This window comes from Budorcas taxicolor, chromosome 1 (assembly GCF_023091745.1).
Source record: "Budorcas taxicolor isolate Tak-1 chromosome 1, Takin1.1, whole genome shotgun sequence".
Classification (NCBI taxonomy): Eukaryota; Metazoa; Chordata; class Mammalia; order Artiodactyla; family Bovidae; genus Budorcas; species Budorcas taxicolor.
Genome location: NC_068910.1, coordinates 196,741,885 through 196,762,692, shown reverse-complemented (window position 1 = coordinate 196,762,692; position 20,808 = coordinate 196,741,885). Strand labels below are relative to the sequence as shown.

The following is a 20,808-nucleotide window of genomic DNA, read 5'->3' as shown; positions in this document are numbered from 1 at the left end:
ATAAGAATGGGTTAGGCAAAATGTTCACAGATATGACATCAAAAGCATAACCAAAGAAGAAAAATGGATAAATTATTGTGTTGAATTTGAAAACTTTTGCTCTTCAAAAGGTACCATGAAGAAAGAAAATAAAGTCATAGGCTGGGGAAAATTACAAAAATCATTTATGTGATAACACACCAGAATTAAGAATACAAAAAGTACTCTTATAAAATCCCTCTTGATAATTGTTAGAATAAAAAGAAGATCAGTAAGGATAGAAAAGACTTAACCAACCATAAACCAACTCTGACCTAAATGGCATAAAAACAGAAGCATGATACATACTGTTTTCCTACTCAAAAGGAAAGTTTATCACAACAGAACATACTGTGGTACATAAAACAAATCTTATTAAACTTAACATTTAAATCATACAAAGTATATTCTCTGACTAAAATGATTTTAAGTTAGGAGAAAATAAAAAGAAAGTTTTGAGATATTTGCAAATATACACAAAACTTCTAAATCTAAATAACCCATGGTTCAAAAAAGTAAGCCCAAAGGGAAATCAGAAAGTATTTTGAACTAAATGAAAATGCAAACACCACACATCCAAATCTAGGGAAAACAGGTATAGTACTGCTAAGAAAGAAAATTATAGGAGTAAAAAAGCTCCAATACTTTGGCCACCTCATGCTTAGAGCAGAGTCATTGGAAAAGACCTTGATGCTGGGAATGACTGAAGGTAGGAGAAGGGGATGACAGAAGATGAGATGGTTGGATGGCATCATCAACTCAATGGAGACTGTCTGACTCTTTGTGACCCCATGGACTGTAACCCCCCAGGTCCCTCTGTCCATGGGATTTTTCAGGCAAGATTACTGGAGTGGGTTGCTATTTCCTTCTCCAGGGGATCTTCCCAACCCAGGGACTAAACCCAGGTCTCTTTACCATCTGAGCTACCAGGAAAGCCCAATGGACATGAATTTGAGCAAACTCCGAGAAACTGAATGACAAGCAGTTCATGGGGTCACAAACAGTTGAACACAACAAGTTGACTAAACAACAAGGAATTATAGCAGAAAGAAAAGCAAGGATTAAATCAACAATCTCTGTTTCCACCTTGAGAAACTAAGGACAAAGGAAGGAAACCTAAAGAAAGCAGACGAAAGAAAATAATAATAAAAAGAGCAGTCCTCAGGTGAAACAGAAAACAAAAACAGTGAAGAACCAAAATCTCGTTCTCTTAAGAAAAAATAAGTATAACTGATTAGTTCTAGACAGAAGATAAGTGAGATGACAGAGGAATATGTTTCAGACAAAAACAGGATAAAACCACAGAAAAACAACCAAGAGATGTAGAGACAGGCAATCTACCTATGCGTTCAGAGTGATAACTGTAAAGATGATGAAAGGTACTGAGCGAAGAATGGATGCATGGAGCAAAAAACGAGGCATTTTTAACAAAGAATTAGAAAATATAAAGAATAACAAAACAGAAGAATACAATAACTGAAATGCAAAATGTAACAGGAGGAATCAACAGTAGATTACAAGAGGCAGAAGAATGTATCAGCTGGAAGACAAAGTAGTGAAAATCACTGCCACAGAACAGAAAAAAAAATTATATAAAATGAGGAAGTTTAGGAGAATTCTGGGAAATCATCAAGCGGAATAATATTTACATTATAGGGGTCCCAGAAAGAGAGGAGAGAGGTGGAGGAAGAACTTGAAGAGCTGGAAACTTTCCTAACCAAGGAAAGAAAACAGTCACCCAAATTCCCACTCAGGATTAATTCACAGAGGAACACACCTAGACACACTGTAACCAATTAACAAAAGTTAATAGGATTCCTTTCAAATCCCATTATATACACAATATAACCTTCTTTGGATGAAGAGTGGCCTTTGGTGTGGTTGGGGTTGGTTCATACCACTTGCCCTAAGATCTCTTCCATTCCACATTACCAAGATGGTGGAAATTATTTTCAATGCTTGATTTAGATATTTTGAGTATCTCAGCTATCTCCTGAACAGTGTTAACATTGATTGTTTTCAATTAAAGTCTCAATTTGACTGCGATCGATTTCAACTGCTCTATCCGACCTTGGAGCATTTCCTGCAAGAAATCCCCAGCATGAAACTTTGCAAACCACGTGAGACATCTCTGATTAGTCACAGCACCTTCTCTACACAGTGCACAAATCTTCTGCCACTTTAATGGCAGAAAGTGAAGAGAAACTAAAGAGTCTCTGGATGAGGGTGAATGAGGAGAATGAAAAAGCTGGCTTAAAACTCAATATTTAAAAAGTGAAAATCATGATATCTGGCCCCATCACCTCATGGCAAATATGAGGGGAAAGTGGAAACAATGACATATTTTATTTTCTTGGGCTCCATAATTACTGCGGATAGTGACTGCAGCTACAAAATTAAAAGATGCTTGCCCCTTGGAAGAAAAGCTAAGACAAACCTGCTGCTGCTAAGTCGCTTCAGTCATGTCCAACTCTGTGCGACCCCAGAGATGGCAGCCCATCAGGCTCTGCCGTCCCTAGGATTCTCCAGGCAAGAACACTGGAGTGGGTTGCCATTTCCTTCTCCAATGCATGAAAGTGAAAAGTGAAAGTGAAGTCGCTCAGTTGTACCCGACTCTTAGCGACCCTATGGACTACAGCCTACCAGGCTCCTTCGTCCATGGGATTTTCCAGGCAAGAGTACTGGAGTGGGTTGCCATTGCCTTCTCTGAAGACAAACCTAGACAGTGTATTAAAGGAAATCAACAATGAATATTCATTGGAACTTCTGATGCTGAGGCTCCAATACTTCAGCCACCTGATGTGATGAGCTGACTCACTGGAAAAGACCCTGATGCATGAAAAGATTGAGGGCAGGAGGAGAAGGGGGCAACAGAGGATGAGATGGTTGAATGGCATCACCGACTCAATGGATATGAGTTTGAGTAAACTCTGGGGGATAGTGAAGGACAGGGAAGCCTGGCATGCTTCAGTTCATGGGGCTACAAGGATCTCGACATGACTTAGCGAATGAACAACATGGCAAAAAAATTAGGAAAAAAATAGATTTACATTCATGTACAGTGAGTGCCCTCCACACAAACCTGCAAGTTGTGAAATTTCAAAGGTGAGAATGTGTGTTTGCATGTCCGATTTATGTAAGTTAGTTCATATGTCCGGCATACACTGTCATGTGTGTGCATCCTCTACCAGTGGCTGTTCTTTTCTGTACTTTACTGTGAAATACTGTATAGAGTACAGTAGTACAGTATCTTTATGTAAGTCCAGGATGTCTAGAAGTAAGCGTAAGAGCAGCAGTAATATAAGTGGTACTGCTAAGAAGTGCCAGGAATTGGAAGCTCAGAGAAAAAACAAGAAGAGAAAGAAGTAACTCAAAGACTGAAGAGATCCATGATGCAGGAAATGGCTAGGGGATTTTATCTGAGGAAGTGTTATTTCTTTGTAGGCACAGGACTTTAACGTAGACCAGTACATGAAGCTTTCAGCAACAAGCTTCAGAATGCAATCCAGTGGTACTGTGTCATCTATGGTAAGAAAAATAGAGCTACGTATCACAGGATCATTTTTTTTTCCCCCAAGAGAATACACAGAACTGAATCCTGCAAGAAACCAGAAGCGGTACAATCATCGTCAGGTGTGAGTGAAACTGCACCTTGCTCTCTCTTATTGCTGACAATCCTTCAGCTCTACCATCTCCCATCCTTCCTCCCTCCTACAGTCAGCACCTCTTCTTTCTTATTCACTCAACGCCAAGTCCTATGTCAGCTGCTGTAATACTGTACTTTTTACAATACTGTAAAGATTAAAAATTTGTTTGCTTTTTGTGTATTACTCATGTATAAAAGTATTATAAAACTATTACACTATGGTACTGTATTATATGGGCTTCCCCGGAAGCTCAGCTGGTAAATTTATCTGCAATGCAGGAGACCCGAGTTCGATCCCTGAGCTGGGAAGACACCCTGGAGGAGGGCATGGCAACCACTCCAGTATTCTTGCCTGGAGAATCCCTATGGACAGAGGAATCTGGTGGGCTACAGTCCATGGGGTTGCAAAGATGTTGGACATGACTGAGCGACTAAGTACACTACTGTACTATACAGCCGACTGTGTTAGTTGGGGGTTCAGGATAACTTTGTTGGACTTATCAACACATTGGACTTAAAAATTTGCTCTCAGGACAGAACTCATGCTCCTATAGGGGACTTAAAGCATATGTAAATTTTTTTTGTGTGTGTGTATATATATATATATATGAGTCACTTGCTGTGTACCAGAAACATGATACTGTAAATCATTTGTACTTTAAAAAATAAATCTGAATTTATAGTGATAAAAACATTCAAATAAAGAAAAATAATACATCACGATTATGTGGGTTTTAACCCAAGAACTTAAGGTTGAGTTAACATATGAGAAATCAACCAAATTAACTCACCACATTAATAGTCTTAAAATAGAAAAACCACAAAATGAACTCAAAAGACGGAGAAAAGTACTTGACAAAAATCAGCATTTATTCCTAATGAAGTCTCAGAAAGCCAGGACAAGATACGAAACTTTCTGAACTCAACAAAGTTAATCTACGAAAAACTTACAGTTCAGTCTTAAGGATGAAAGACTTTATTAGCGAAAGAAATTAGAAGGAGACAAGAATGAGAAACAGGAGTACAATATGTAAATACTATCTCTATAAAATTTTAGAAAATGTAAACAAATCAGTTAGCTGATTAATGATTGCTTAAGGATGGGGAAGGTGAAGAGTGGTAGGAAGGGAGGAATTACAAAGTGTTATGAGAAATCTTTCCAGGATATGGATATACCTTGCCTGTCACCTTTACAGGTGTGTGTGTGTGTGTGTATGCCAAAACATCAATTATGCATTTAAATGTACAATTTATTTTATGTTAATTATATTTATGTATGTATGTACACGCTCAATCACTCACTCATGCGTGACTCTGCGACCCTTTGGACTGTAGCCTGCCATGCTCCTCTGTCCATAGGATTTTTCAGGCAAGAATACTGGAGGGGGTTGTTGATTCCTTCTCCTGGAGATCTTCCTACCTTAGTGATTGAAACCACGTCTCCTGTGTCTCTTGCATTGCAGACAGGTCCTTTAACCACTGATCCGCTGGGGAAGTCCAAAAAGACTGTACAGCAGGTAGGAATTCAAGGAAATTCTTGCATTTTTGAAAATTAATTTGTTGATAATTTATTATGAAGTGAAGTTCGCTCAGTCGTGTCCTACTCTTTGCGACCCCATGGACTATACAGTTCATGAAATTCTCCAGGCCAGAATATTGGAGTGGGTAGCCTTTCCCTTCTCCAGGGGATCTTCCTAACCCAGGCCTTCTGCACTGCGGGCAGATTCTTTACCAGCTGAGCCACCAGGAAAGCCCAGTATATGGAAGGAAGAGCATGTGATTCTCCATTCAGAGAATCCACACTCAATAGTAAAAGCCTTGGTTCTATTTCAAGAGTTTTATATTTTGAATGACATCAAAATGATTTAAAGTAAATTATCAAAGTTACAATTTTTCCTTTAAAAAAAAAATTCCCCCTACTTTCTGTTTTAATTAACTTTTAAAATTAACTGGCCCATCACAAGTTTCAAAGGTGTCTAAAAAAACAGTCCTATTATCTGTATCCATGTCTTATCTATGTAAACATCACACCTAATTAACAGAAAACAACAAGCATATGTATATGATTCATTAATTCTCTAAGAAATACACTCTTGTAGTTAATATTTTAAAAGTTCACAGGTTTTAAAGAGAGACACTTGAAATAGAGCATGACAAAAAAACTTCAGGAGTATATGTTGCTCCTACTTTCATGCATATAGTTGAAGGTAAAGAAGGATGATATTACAGAGATGCTGCATTATTTGCAGAGGTGTCCTTTCTTGTACACATTTCTCCGATAACAATTTTTAAAAGACCGCTGGTTAATTTGATCATATAATAAGATGTGTACAATGGGGCATTAAGCATGGAATTTAATTCTTTCAAAAATGAAGATAATGAAATCATATTAAGGCCACATTAACTTACTGATATCTTATTAATTAAAATGAAATTAGTACAAACGCGAATACACAGGAAGTCTCCAACAGTATATATTCTGAATCTGGAAGAACGTGTCAATGATAGCTGTGGTACAATTTTGACCACAGTTAACAGCATGACATTTATTTAGCTTTCATTTACAATAGTGCTTTCCAGCTAACAAAACAAGTAATTAAAGAGTTTATGTTTTTATAATTGAGTAGGACTACAAAGAAGTTACAAATTAAGTTAAAAATCTTCTAAATGATTTTTAAAATCCCTTACCGGTATCTATGAACAAATATACCCTTAAAAATAGAGTTCATCATATTTTCGATTTCATCCTGATTTTCTTGTAGCTGAAATGAAAAATAAATAAAAATTAAAATACTAATAATTTTATTTGAAATAAAGAGTTCCAATCATTTTAAATTCATGATTATTCTCATTCTGTGTAATTTTCAATCCTTTTTCTTAAGTATTGTGCAACAGATGTCTTAAATTACCAGGATCCTTTCATTTTTCTCTATAGCTTTACTACATTCGCTTAGAACCTTTTTCTGTCTCTCTCAACATGTATTAATGGAGAAGGAAATGGCAACCCACTCCAGTGTTCTTGCCTGGAGAATCCCAGGGACGGGGAAACCTGGTGGGCTGACGCCTATGGGGTCGCACAGAGTCAGACACGACTGAAGTGACTTAGAAGCAGCAACATGTATTACACAATGACTAAAAAATAGTGGTATGGTTTAAGTGTGACCAGATGACTATCACGAAATATCATTTGCTTTGGGAATAGGCCTCAACTTATATACCTCTCCTGTCCAAACCAGGTCCCCTGCTTGGTTTTACTTTTCTCAGTAACAGATAATTCTTGATTATTATATTTGCCATTGTACAGGAAAGTTCCTATTTCACCTAAAGTATCCAAATATTAGTCTACATCTGATTAGCCTCAAAGTGAGTGTAGGTGAAATTCCCAATATAGGAGGACTACAAGGCGGCAAGCATCTTAGCCATTAGTAATGAAATGCAGCAACAAAATGAATACTATAGAAAAGAGATAAAGAAATTTCAGGCATTACTACTCATTGAAGTTAAAATCTGAGTTCAATTATTACTCAAAAGTAATAAAACCAGTGAAACAAAAAGTACATTCAATACTGTGACAATAAAATACCTTCAGATCTCCTCTTTTAATATATGCTTTATTTTCAGTTTTACTGAAATAAGTTTGGGAATCATTCAAATTATTGAAACCTACTTTAAATTTACTTTTGCAACCTTTATTATATAAAAACTTAATAATTTATATAAGAGGTATACAGTTTGGTTAGCAGGACTTACTAAAGAACAATTCCAAAACTTACTTACAGTTATTTCTAGTATGGAATGTGCTATGAGTTGTACTGTGTTTCTCAAAACTTCATATACAGAAGTCTTAACTCCTAGACCTCAAATCTTATTTGGAAATAGGGTTGTAGCAGATGTGATTAGTTAACTTGGAGTCATAATGGAGTAGGATGGACCTCAAATCTAATTGACTGATGTCTCCTTTTTATAAGGAAAACAGAGACGCACACAGTGAGAAGGCCATGTGAAGATCAGAGTTATCCTCTACTTTCCAGCCTATACAACTGTGAGACAATAAATTTCTGTCCTAAAGAAAAATCAGTTTGTGGTATCTGCTTTACCAGCCTTAGCCCTCCAATACATCACAGACTATAATTTAATCAATCATAAGTTTGTTCCCTCTTATTGCCAGTTATAACCCAGTATTTGTTGACAGTGATGTGTTTATAGCACTGAGATATTATTCTTTTTTCAAGGTAAAACAGAGATTAATACTGTACCTCTAAAATTTTATTTCTGATTGGATGAAAAAATGTTGCCCATAAAAATCTAGTTTAAAATCATTTTCAACCCATACATGAAACTTTCACTACAAAATTGGGGCCAATCTTATTATTCACAGAAATGTCTCATACACTACAAATATACAGTCTTTGGCTTTCTCGTGGAATGCAACTTTTTGGCCCCTAGTTCTGATGTTAATATTTACTGTGCTTTCTGGTTTCATAGCTTGATAATCTTTTTCAGTTATCTAACTCTCAGACCACTTTCTTTCTAAACAGGGTTGTTTTGTGATACTCTTCTGCCATCACACTGCACTCAGATAACCACTGGCTGGAATCAAATGCCAGATTCATTTGAAAACTTTGAGATCAAACAATCTAGCTTTAAAAAACAAATTGAAGAATCTCAGCTACTGTGAAACTTACCTCTTTACGTTTCTGAAGTAGTAACTCCAACCTTTCATTGGCTCTCTTCCCAATCATTTTATTTCTCTCAGCTTCATACTGTCTCTGTGTATTATCCTGATGAATACTGAGGTTTAAGGCAACATTCACCAGAGCAGTCATGAGCTTCATGGCTATGAAATAAAGGAAGATTATAGTATTCACCTGTGATTCAGAACTTCAAAAGTTTACAATTTTGTAGCAGAAATGGATGATGGAAGGAAACTAGTCAACTTCTATGTTTGATAATCTAGGCATAATTAAAATAAAAAGAAAAATTATTTTATGGAAATAAAATCATTTTAGTCTGCAAAAATTTTCTCTCTCCCAGTGTCCCTATAAGCTTGGCTTATTAATATTCCTACGAAAACCAGACTCATCCTGGGAGTTCTGCAGTGGTGCAGTGGGTAGGAATTGGCACTTTCACTGCCATGGCCTTGGGTTCAATTCCCGGTTGGGGAACTAAGATCCTACAACCTGCATGGTGGAGACACAAACAAGTAACAATAAGAAAAAAAAATTCCAAACCCAAACACTGCCCCTACCCCCACAACTGACTCATCCTAATTATCAGCATGAAGAACTTAAATAGCATCTTCAACAACTTTCCCTCACCTTCAAACATACACAAAGCTAAGTGTGTGCATGTGTGCTCTCACTTCAGTCATGTCCAGCTCTTTGCAACCCTATGGACTGTAGCCCACCAGGCTCCTCTGTCCATGGGATTCTTCAGGCAAGACTACTAACCAAGCCTTTTAGACCTCACTTCTAGCTACCAGTTCTGTGTATACAATTGCTTCTTTAATACCTGTGCTTAGATGCCTCAGAGGTGTCTCAGCTGTGTACAATCAATTTATGACTTTTATTCCCATAGATGGTTCTTTCCCTATGTTCCTCAACTCAGTGAATGGCATAACTTTTGATTCCTGAAAAATGGACTGAACCTATGAAACACATTAAATTCATCAAAAACATATTTTCTGAATTTCTCGTTGATCTAGTTTCCCCAGTCACAGTGTTCATGTACTTTTAAACATTCACCTGTATTCATAAATCTGTATTTAAATATTTTCAAACTTCTGTTTCAAATCCTCTGAGGAACGGGTATGATACAATATTTAATCTTTTGTCTATTCTTATTCAGTTTCATCATTTAAATGATGAGAGTATAGGGAAATCTGTTAAAGGAACAGAAGAACTTGTGATGGAAAAATAATCTCCCCCTTTTTTCCCTTTAGTTTACTTATCTGCAATATGAATGCTAAGTTACTACTGGGTGTTTTGGAAGAACCAATACAAATATGTACCATAATTAAATGAGCGTGCATTTCTTTTAAAACTTCCAAAATTTCCTTTAATTACACATAAACATATATACATAATGTTGTATCTATATCTTTCTATTCATCTACACACATACACATGTGTTATTCTGAAACTCTATCTATGTTTTGGATACTATCAATTGATACTGCCCTCAAACCAAAATATTAACACAAAAATCCTAAAAACAAAATGCATTTAAGTTAGTGAGCTGTTAGAAATGCATTTAAATAAAACGTTTCTCTTTTCCTGAGATACAACATTTAAATATGATATATTGAGAAATCTTGTGTTTCAAAATATAGGCTAATGATTTGACAGCATTTTACACACTTGTCAGTAGAATAACTCTGAAAGCTAAAAGAGCTTTTAAAATTAACCTGTATAAAAAAGAATAGCTTAAAGACAGAATTGATCAGGGGCATTCAAACTGCCTAAGTCAAGAATAACTTTTCTTTTAGGGATAATATTTTAAGGGAGTTTGTCCTAAGCATACAAAGTCATACCCAAATGGAGCTTCATTCTGTTTATACTTCTAGACTTCTAAAATAAAATGACTTGAAGATCAAGGAGTTGGAAAGCATTTAAATTTACACCAACTCTGTCTGGAATTAATCAGTGGAAGCTGAGACATTAATGCGCTTGAACTTAACCATTTTTTGTTTTGTTGTATTGCCTTGCGGACCCAGATCCCAAACTCCTCAACTGTCAGTTGTGTAATGACCGTTCTCACACTCTAAATATATATCAACAACAAAATATATCAACATACTAAAACAGAAGAAATGTAAAATGATCAGTATATTTTTAGAAATATATTAGTAATATATTTAATATTAGAAATATATTAGATAATACAGTATTTAATGTGTATGAATATGTAAAATTTCAACTTCACTGAAACTTTCACCTTAAATACTAACATACAAGCAAATACAGCCAGTGAAGAAGACTCCTAATGTAACAATATAGGTACAATATGGGGACTGTGATATGGATGAGAGTCCCCGGAAAAAAGACTCATTCCTGCATAAAGTGAGCATGTATTACAATTTACTGGTATTATTAAAAGAATTTTACAAATGAATAATACTACAGGAATTCAACCTGGTCTATATGGACTTTGAAAGTATCTTCTCTTTGTTTACCAAAGTGAATACTTCATTTAGCATTCACATTTTAAAGGTTAGCTATGGAATGAAAAACTTGTTCTACTGCTGTACTACTAAGAGTGTGCTATGCAAATATGTGCAGAATACAAATGGCTTGTTACCAGTTCAGTAAAGTATAAATCTGTTCTTAAATGATTTGATTTGGCCTCTTGTGCTTCTGTTAAAGTCATAACAAGAACATGCTCTGGGGAGCTGCTGATTCCAGAGGAGAGAAATTCTGAGCACATCTAATCGAAATTGCAGCTTGGAGTGAAAACACACTTGCAGCCTAGAGTCTAGCCAGCTAATCCCTATTTAGTCCACAGAGACTTCCAAGAAAAACTATAAACATCTTAGTGAGAAAAACAAATGTTTCCTGTTGTAAAAAAAGAAAAGAAGTATAAATTTGCAAGTAAGTTTTTAGAAATTTTCATAACAATCTGACAGAATAATCTTATATATATTGAGTCTATTAACAAAATGACACTAACAATGTAATGCAAAAACTAGTCTTTTGCCACAAAAAATACTTATTTAGTGCTTCCCACTCATCTGCCAATCCGGAATAAGCACTGTTCTGAGTATTAGAAGCCGAAAAGTGAATGAGATAGTATCTGCGTCCATAAATTTATTGTCTAGTGAGGAGAAGGCAAAGTATCAATAGATAATATAAAATAAAAAATATATCAGTTAAATAAAAATAAAATATGGTTAAGAAAAATAAAGTATGGTAAAAAGGACAGAACACAATTGGACTCGTTTCATATGCCAGCAAGGTAATGTGCAAAATTCTTTGACTATGCCAAAGCCTTTGACTGTGTGGATCACAATAAACTGTGGAAAATTCTGAAAGAGATGGGAATACCAGACCACCTGACCTGCCTCTTGAGAAACCTATATGCAGGTCAGGAAGCAACAGTTAGAACTGGACATGGAACAACAGACTGGTTCCAAATAGGAAAAGGAGTACGTCAAGGCTGTATATTGTCACCCTGCTTATTTAACTTATATGCAGAGTACATCATGGGAAATGCTGGGCTAGATGAAGCACAAGCTGGAATCAAGATTGTCAGGAGAAATATCAATAACCTCAGGTATGCAGATGACACCACCCTTATGGCAGAAAGTGAAGAACTAAAGAGCCTCTTGATGAAAGTGAAAAAGGAGAGCAAATAAGTTGGCTTAAAGCTCAACAGTCAGAAAACAAAGATCGGGGCATTTGGTCCCATCACTTCATGGCAAATAGATGGAGAAACCATGGAAACAGTGTCAGACTTTATATTTTTGGGCTCCAAAATCACTGCAGATAATGACTGCAGCCATAAAATTAAAAGACACTTACTCCTTGGAAGAAAAGTTATGACCAACCTAGACAGCACATTAAAAAGCAGACACATTACTTTGCCAACAAAGGTCTGTCTAGTCAAGGCTATGGTTTTTCTAGTAGTCATGTATGGATGTGAGAGCTGGAGTATAAAGAAAGCTGAGCGCAGAAGAATTGATGCTTTTGAACTGTGGGGTTGGAAGAGTCTTCAGAGCCTCTTGGCCTGCAAGGAGATCCAACCAGTTTATCCTAAAGGAAAGCAGTCCTGGCTATTCACTGGAAGGACTGATGTTGAAGCTGAAACTCCAATACTTTGGCCAACTGTTGTGAAGAGCTGACTCAATTGAAAAGACTCTGATGCTGGGAAAGACTGAAGGCATGAGGAGAACAGGATGACAGAGGATGAGATAGCTGGATGGCATCACCGACTCAATGGATCTGAGTTTGAGTAAACTCTGGGAGTTGGTGATGGACAGGGAGGCCTGGTGTGCTGCAGTCCATGGGGCACAAAGAGTCGGACACAACTGAGCTGAAGCTTCAACAGTACGTAAAGCAAGAAATTACAGAAAAAAAGCTGGATTCACAAAAAGCAAAGGAACCAGAGATCAAATTGCCAACCTTCATTGCATCATAGAAAAACCAAGGGAATTTCAGAAAAATATCTTCTATTGCATTGACTACACTAAAGCCTTTGACTGTGTGGATCACAACAAACTGGAAAATTCTTAAAGAGATAGGAATACCAAACCACCTTACTTCGCTCCTGAGAAACCTGTATGCAGGTCAAGAAGCAACAGTTAGAACCGGACTAATTAGATTAGATTAGAATCAACAATTTTGAACTGACCAGTTCAAAACTGGTAAAGGAATACATCAAGGCTATATATATTATCACTCTGCTTATTTAACTTGTATGCAAAGTATATCATGCAGATAGGAGAAATATCAATAACCTCAGATATGTAGATGACACCATACAAATGGCAGAAAGTGAAGAGGAACTAAAGAGCCTCTTGATGAATTTGAAGGAGAGTGAAAAAGCTGGCTTAAAACTCAACATTCAAGAAACGAAGATCATGGCATCCGGTCTCATCACTTCATGGCAAATAGATAGGGAAAAACGGAATGGAAAAATAGTGGCAGACTATTTTCTTGGGCTCCAAAATCACTGTAGACAGTGAATGCAGTCATGAAATTAAAAGACGCTTGCTCCTTGGAAGAAAAGGTATGACAAACCTAGACAGTGTAATAAAAAGCAGACACATCACTTTTCCGACTAAGGCATGCGTAGTCAAAGCTATGGTTTTTCCAGCAGTCATGTATACGGATGTGAGAGCTTAACATAAAGCAGGCTGAGTGCCAAAGAATTGATGCTTTCAAATTGTGGTGCTAGAGAAGACTCTTGAGAGACCATTGGATAGCAAGGAGTTCAAACCAGTCAATCCTAAAGGAAATCAATCCTGAATATTCATTGGAAGGACAAATGCTGAAGCTCTAAGACTCTGGCCACCTGACGTGAAGAGCCAATTCATTGGAAAAGACCCTGATGCTGGGAAACACTGACGGCAGGAGGAGAAGGGGGCAAAAGAGGATGAGATATGGATGGCATCATCAATTCAATGAACATAAGTTTGAGCAAACTCCTGGAGACAGGAAAGGACAGGGAAGCCTAGTGTGCTACAGTTCACAGGGTCACAAAGAGTTGGACATGAATGAGCAACTGAAAACAACAACAAAAAAGGACAGAGAGCAAACAAGCTAGCTAGGCTTCTCTGAAGGGCTCATAATTAAGCATAAACTGAGGCGATGAACAAGATTTTATAACAGAATTGTGTCCCAGGGAAAAGGAATAAAAGGTCCAAAGGTTATGAGGTAAACTGTTCATAAAAAGAGCAACATATTTAGTGTGGCTGAAGCACAGAAATAAGCAAGAGACAAGGCTGAGGAGGAAATGAAAAGGCCAGGTTACAAGAGTTTTACTAGGAACTAGTTAGAACACAAGAATGAAATCTAAAGGAGATATGACTGACTCACTGGAAATTTTGGTGTGGGTGAGAAATAGCCTGATTTATTTTTTAAAATGCTGTGTGAACATTTATAGAGGAGTAAAGGTGGAAGAAGGAAGACCAAATAGAACACTGAAAAAGAGCTGCACATATTTTGTCAAAACCTTATTAAGCTGATTCTCAAGTTTTTGGCCTTAAGCAACTCAGTAAAGCAATTCTGGCTTTGATTAGAGTGGCAGCAAGAGGTAGAGAGAAAATCAGATCCGAAATATATTTCCAAGGTAAAGCTGAAAGAATATGATAATATAGGAAATTAGAGAAGCAGCAAATGCAAGGGAAATTGGAAAGTCTTGTGCTTATTAAGTATCTAAGTGGAAACAGGGCTTTCCACATGGCTCAGTGGTAAAGAACCCGCCTGCCAAGGTAGAAGGTGCAGATTCGATCCCTGGGTCAGGAAGGTCATCTGGAGAAGGAAATTTCCACATGTTATAGTAGTCTTGCATGGAAATCCCATGGACAGAGAAGCCTGGTGGGCCTCAGTCCATGGGATTGCAAAAGGAGTTGGATATGACTTAGCAACTAAACAACAAGTGGAGATGGTTAACATATATACATCATCATCAAAATACTAGTTTCTAAAGCCATTAAACTGGATGTCATATTGATTCAATGAGCTAGTTTAGTCACTGGAAACAAATGAGGCATGATTTGTATGCTGAAAAGAAGTCTACCAATACACTTGTTAACGGAGAAAAAAAAAGATGATTGTCAGTGTGTATATTATATTATCATTTATGCATAAAGAAGGAATGCATTATTTATTATGATATGCCAGTCTTCTAAGCTCTTTTACACACTTATTCATTTGTATCTCATAACTCTATCAAGTACTATAATTATTTCTTTCTTATATAAGAGAAATCTGAGGTACAGATTAGAGATTTGGAAATTACACAGCCAGCAGCTGGCAGAGATATAATTTGATTGCAGCCATCATGCTCCACGGTCTAAGCTTTTAACCACTATACCATACTGCCTCTCACTAAATATGCATTTACTATCATATTCATAAAATATCATTGGAAAGATATATTAGAAACAGGAAATTTTGGATGCATCCAGAGAAGAGAATTTGTTGCCTGAGAGCCACAGGTAGAAGAGTGACATTTTACCATATAACATTTATAAATCTGGAATTTTAAATCAAATGACAGCATTACTCTCCTACCATAATTATTTTTTAGTAGAAATAATAAAAACATGGAATTTGTTTTCACTTTATTCACTGAGGAGTGAATAAAGATATACAAGAATGAAAAGATCTTTAGATTGAGTCCTCAAATAATTCAGTATTTCTAGCTTAGCTTTCTAAGATCCATCAAAATAGCATTTTAAGAAGGAAGAAGTAGCTATGTCTTTCAAGAGAGAGAAAGGTAACAATGGAACTGCCCAGTGATTAGGACACTAAGAAGGTAACTGCCGACCTCAACAAGAGCAAAGGCAGTGAAGAGGTCAAGATAAAAACCCTGCTTGAGTGGGTTTAAAGAGAGTAAGAGAAGAGTGAGCAGAGACAGTAAACAGAAATGATTCTTTGATATTTGCTATAAAGAAAAGGAGAAAAATAGGAATGTAGCTAAGGAGCATGTGGAAACAAGGGATGGTGGGATGGTCAGTATTAGGTATCAACTTAGCTAGGCTATCAGTTCAGTTCAGTCGCTCAGTCATGTCCGACTCTTTGTGACCCCATGAACTGTAGCATGCCAGGCCTCCCTGTCCATCACCAACTCCTGGAGTCCACCCAAACCCATGTCCACTGTGATGCCATCCAACCATCTCATACTCTGTCATCCCCTTCTCCTCCTGCCCCCAATATTTCCCAGCTTCAGGGTCTTTTCCAAAGAGTCAGCTCTTCGCATCAGGTGGCCAAAGTACTGGAGTTTCAGCTTCAGCATCAGTCCTTCCAATAACACCCAGGAATGATCTCCTTTAGGATGGACTGGTTGGATCTCCTTGCAGTCCAAGGGACTCTCAAGAGTAGACTCTCAAGAGTCTTCTCCAACACCACAGTTCAAAAGCATCAATTCTTCAGTGCTCAGCTTTCTTTATAGTCTAACTCGCGCATCCATACATGACTATTGGAAAAACCATAGCCTTGACTAGATGGACCTTTGTTGGCAAAGTAGTATCTCTGCTTTGGAATATGCTATCTAGGTTGGTCATAACTTTCCTTCCAAGGAGTAAGCGTCTTTTAATTTCATGGCTGCAGTCACCATCTGCAGTGATTTTGGAGCCCAGAAAAATAAAGTCAAACACTGCTTTCTGGCTAGGCTATGGTATCCAGTTATTTAAACAAACAGTAATCCAGGTGTTACTGTGAAGTTATTTTGTAGATAAAATTAACATCTGTAAGTAAAGGAGACTATCCCCAATAATGTGGTGGCCTCATCCAATCAGCTGAATACCTTACGAGCAAAAACAGAGGGGTTCTGGAGAAGCAATTTCTCCTTCAAGACTGTACAACTCCTGCCTAAGTTTCTTGCCTGCAGGTCTGCCCTACAGATTTTAAAATAGCCCGCTCCAAAACTGTGTGTGTCATTCACTAAAAGAAATCTTTCTCTCTTTGAATATAGATATATACACACACACACATACACACACACACACACACAACATAGCTTAATGGTTGTATTATGCAAATAAATAAGCAAGTAACAAAGTATATTTTCCAGTGGTTCTGTTTCTGAAGAGCCCTAACTGATACAAAGTGTTTCTAAAAGATAAGGGCTGTTACAGCATACAATATAATGATAAAGGGTGTGGGGGAATTGAAGCCTGAGAGAGAGAGAACTTCTTGAGGTAGTGAACAGGGACTAGATCCACTGCACAAGTACAGGGATTGATCTTAGGTAGATAGCACCCTCATAAGAGAAAAGGCAGAGTATATGTATACAGGTACAGCTAAAACAAGCAAACTTAATCCTTGAAGGATTCTATTCTGTTCCTATAATCAGCCAAGCGTGAAGAAAAGAGGATAGCAGACATTATAGGCTTGAGGAGAAGGTATGAAATAATATTATAAGAAAGCAATATCCATGGCATAAAATACTGTAATAGGATTGCTAGGTAGAAATGAGAGAAAAATGTGAAAAGCCCAGTCATTATTTCTTTTTCTACACTCACTTTCAACTCCATTGGTGCAATTATGGAGCAGGTGATAGTATGAGGTTTTCCTAAGGGATATAATAGAGGGCAAATAGGCAAGGATGTTAAGAGTCCTTCATCAGAAGGACATGATTATAATTAATCTGGGTAACAGAATCTAGCTAGGAAAGTGGAGGAAGTAAAGACATTAAGAGCACTAAACAAAGAGGATCAGGAATTTAATGGCCTAGCAGAGGAAAAACAATACTGGAGCTGGGAACATATAAAACAAAAGCAGGGACAAAAGGTATCAACAAATAGGATGGCTGAAATTAAGATTATGGACACTGGCCATTTAATCATTATTCAACAATTTGCAATTACGTTTTCTTAAATATAAAAATGAAAACTAAAAATCTGCCCTTATATTTAGTGATACCTACTACACTTTTGAAAAATATTACTGCAAACTCTAAACTGTTTGATACTGGGACAAAACTAAATTTTAAAGAGAGATAAGATTATCTTCCTGTTTTAAAAAGTGAAGTATCATTGATTTACCATGTTAGTTTCTGCTGCTGCTGCTGCTGCTGCTGCTGCTGCTGCTAAGTCGCTTCAGTTGTGTCTGACTCTGTGCAACCCCACAGACAGCAGGCCACTAGGCTCTGCTGTCCCTGGGATTCTCCAGGCAAGGACACTGGAGTGGGTTGCCATTTCCTTCTCCAATGCATGAAAGTGAAAAGTGAAAGGGAAGTCACTGAGTCGTGTCCAACTCTCAGTGACCCCATGGACTGCAGCCCACCAGGATCCTCCGTTCATGGGATTTTCCAGGCAAGAGTACTGGAGTGGGGTGCCATTGCCTTCTCCGATGTTAGTTTCTAGTGTACAGGAAAGTGATTCAGCTATGCACATATATACATATTCTTTTCCACAATATTTTATTTTTACATATAAAATCCATTATTTTACATATTTTTTACATATAAAATATATTATGTATGTTTACATAATATATTTTATATAATGTTTACAGGATAGTAAATATAATTCTCTGTGCTATACAGTATAACCTTGTTATCTGTTTTATATATAGTAGCTTGTATCTGCAAATCTCAAACTCCTAATTTATCCCCCACTCCCATTCCCAATCATAAATTTCTTCTGTATGTGAGTCTGTTTCTGCTTTCTAAATAAGTTCATGTGCATCACATACCATATGTCTTTCTGATCACTAGGTCTACCCATGTTGCTGTAAATGGCATCACTTCATTATTTTTTTAAGGCTGAAGAGTATTCCATTGTAATCATGTTTCTTCATTAGTTTTAAAAAACTTATTTTTTAAAAAAAGGTTTACAAGCTTCCACTTTACAAAGAATATTTAATAAATCTTTTGTCTCTTAAAAATCCAACCAAAATAATGAGAAAACAATTTTCATCCCCAATAAATCCAGAAAAACACTTGGAATGCCAAACCATAATATGTTAATATATGTATATGAAAAGCAGATGGATGAAGTATTCAAATCAAACTAAATGGTCAAAAAAGCTTGACAACTCTATTTAAAGAAAAAAGACAAAAACAAAGCAGTTTTACTCTGTAGAAACCAGAAGCATTAAGGAATTGGAGAAGTATTGGCTTTTACAGAAGATCGAGTGAAATCAGGTCTAAAAACAGGAGCATTTCAAAGTCTGTATAATAAGCAATTAAATCTCTACTTGAACCAAGGCAGTCATGTAATTTCTCCAACACAAACTCATCTTGGAAGTTAAAAAAGTTTATTCCCTAAAGAACATAAACAAGAGATTTGGATTCATCAGATACAGAGGAGGGATACATGTGAATTGCAGAGTGCCCTGGGTGCTCCTTCACCCTGTATAACTCCCAAATGGTAGACAGCAACCAGACCTGAGACTGAAAGATCCTTCTACAAAGGAGCTGAACTTCCCCAGGGAAAAGAATTATCAACACCAACCCTTTATGGTTCATAATGAAAACGGTAAGTGACCACAGGACCACTCGACAATGATGATCACCAAAAAGGTTAAAGTCATTGCCACTGCCTGTCAAACACAACACACACACCGGCAATCAGTTCTTTGTGTCTCATTGTTAACAATGACTAGAGAGCCAACAGATACTTAAGGAAAGCTTCCCATGAAAGAAACTCATAAAAGAGAATTGAAAAAGAGGTCAGAATGGGGCACCAAAAAAAACAAAAACAAAACTTCTGAGTAATAACACTGTCAAAGAGATAAGAGAAAATGTTACATCCATGATAATGTTAAAAAACGACATGGAGAATGGAAAAGAACTCTTAGAAGATTTAAAAAGATAATGAAAATTACCTCAATAAAGTTGAAGAAATACAAGCAAAGTGAACAAAGAGTAAAGAATGAAAACTAAAAAAGAAATAACAAGAAACTTAGGACTGATTCAACAGATTAACATCCAAGTAAAATATATTCAGCAGAGAGTAATGAATGGGAAATTTGGAAACAATATGAAAAATTCTCAAGAAAATCTTCACTGATGAATTCTGTACTGGGCAAACTAAACATAAGAATATAATGTATTTCTCAGACATGTAAAATCTAAAATATATACTTTCCCAATGCTCTTTTTCTCAAGAAGCTATCAAAAGACATGCTACCCAAAAAGAAGAGGCTAAATTAAAAAAAAAAAAAGCCAAGGCAAAAGGTAGGAGATCCAACAGAAGACAAAGGATCCAAATAATGGCAAAAAAGCTACAGTAGTTAAAGGACATCTAGATTTTAGAAGATGAGGCTGCTATATTAAACGTAATTATAAAAATTTAAAGCACAGAAAACGCATTCCACAAAATTGATAATATCCTATTATTTGTTTAAAAACAAAAAATTCTTATATGTATATGAGAAAAAAACTAAAAGGAAACACCAACATGTCATGGCAAAATTAAGAAGTGGTAATGATTATGGCTGATTTTTTGTACTTTTCTCCTTTTCTGAATTTGTTAAGTTGTATGTGTAATTTTATATCTACAGAAAATGTTTACATGTGTAATATGAAAGCACTGATGGAAAATCTAGAAGATTTTCTCAGTTTCTCTGCCTGCTTTAGAGTCAAACCAAGCAAGCTTTGTCATTATATCATAATTGTAACATCAGACACTGAATGACTTGTATGCAGGAAACATTTAACACAAATTATTTCATTTAAGCCTCACAACACTCCTAATAAAATGGGACTATTTATATTAATACTATACAGATGAGGAAGGTAAGGCACCAAAGTTATATAACTTGCCCAAAGTGACTAAGTTGACATAGAAAGGACATGCTTATAAAATGATTTTAAAAATCGTAACTTCCTAGCTCCCCAAAGAAAACTAATTTTCATACCTGGTGATAGAAAATAAGAGATAATTCTAAGAAAATGATACTTCTTCATCACTCTAATTATCTATATTTTGATTTGAAAGAGCAAATTACATTTAAAAAGTTTACTTGGGCACT

The 20,808-nt window shown here is 36.4% G+C and overlaps 1 protein-coding gene across 1 annotated transcript in view; it reads right to left on the bottom strand.

Moving 5' to 3' along the window:
* Positions 1-20,808, bottom strand: part of STAG1 (stromal antigen 1) — a 465,665-nt gene that overhangs the window by 152,911 nt on the left and 291,946 nt on the right. Inside the window, exons 8-9 of the mRNA XM_052642913.1 lie at positions 8,350-8,501; positions 6,353-6,426 (exon numbers count right to left, since the gene is read on the bottom strand). Of these exons, the coding sequence (XP_052498873.1) occupies positions 6,353-6,426; positions 8,350-8,501 (226 nt within the window). The remainder of the gene's footprint in view (positions 1-6,352; positions 6,427-8,349; positions 8,502-20,808) is intronic.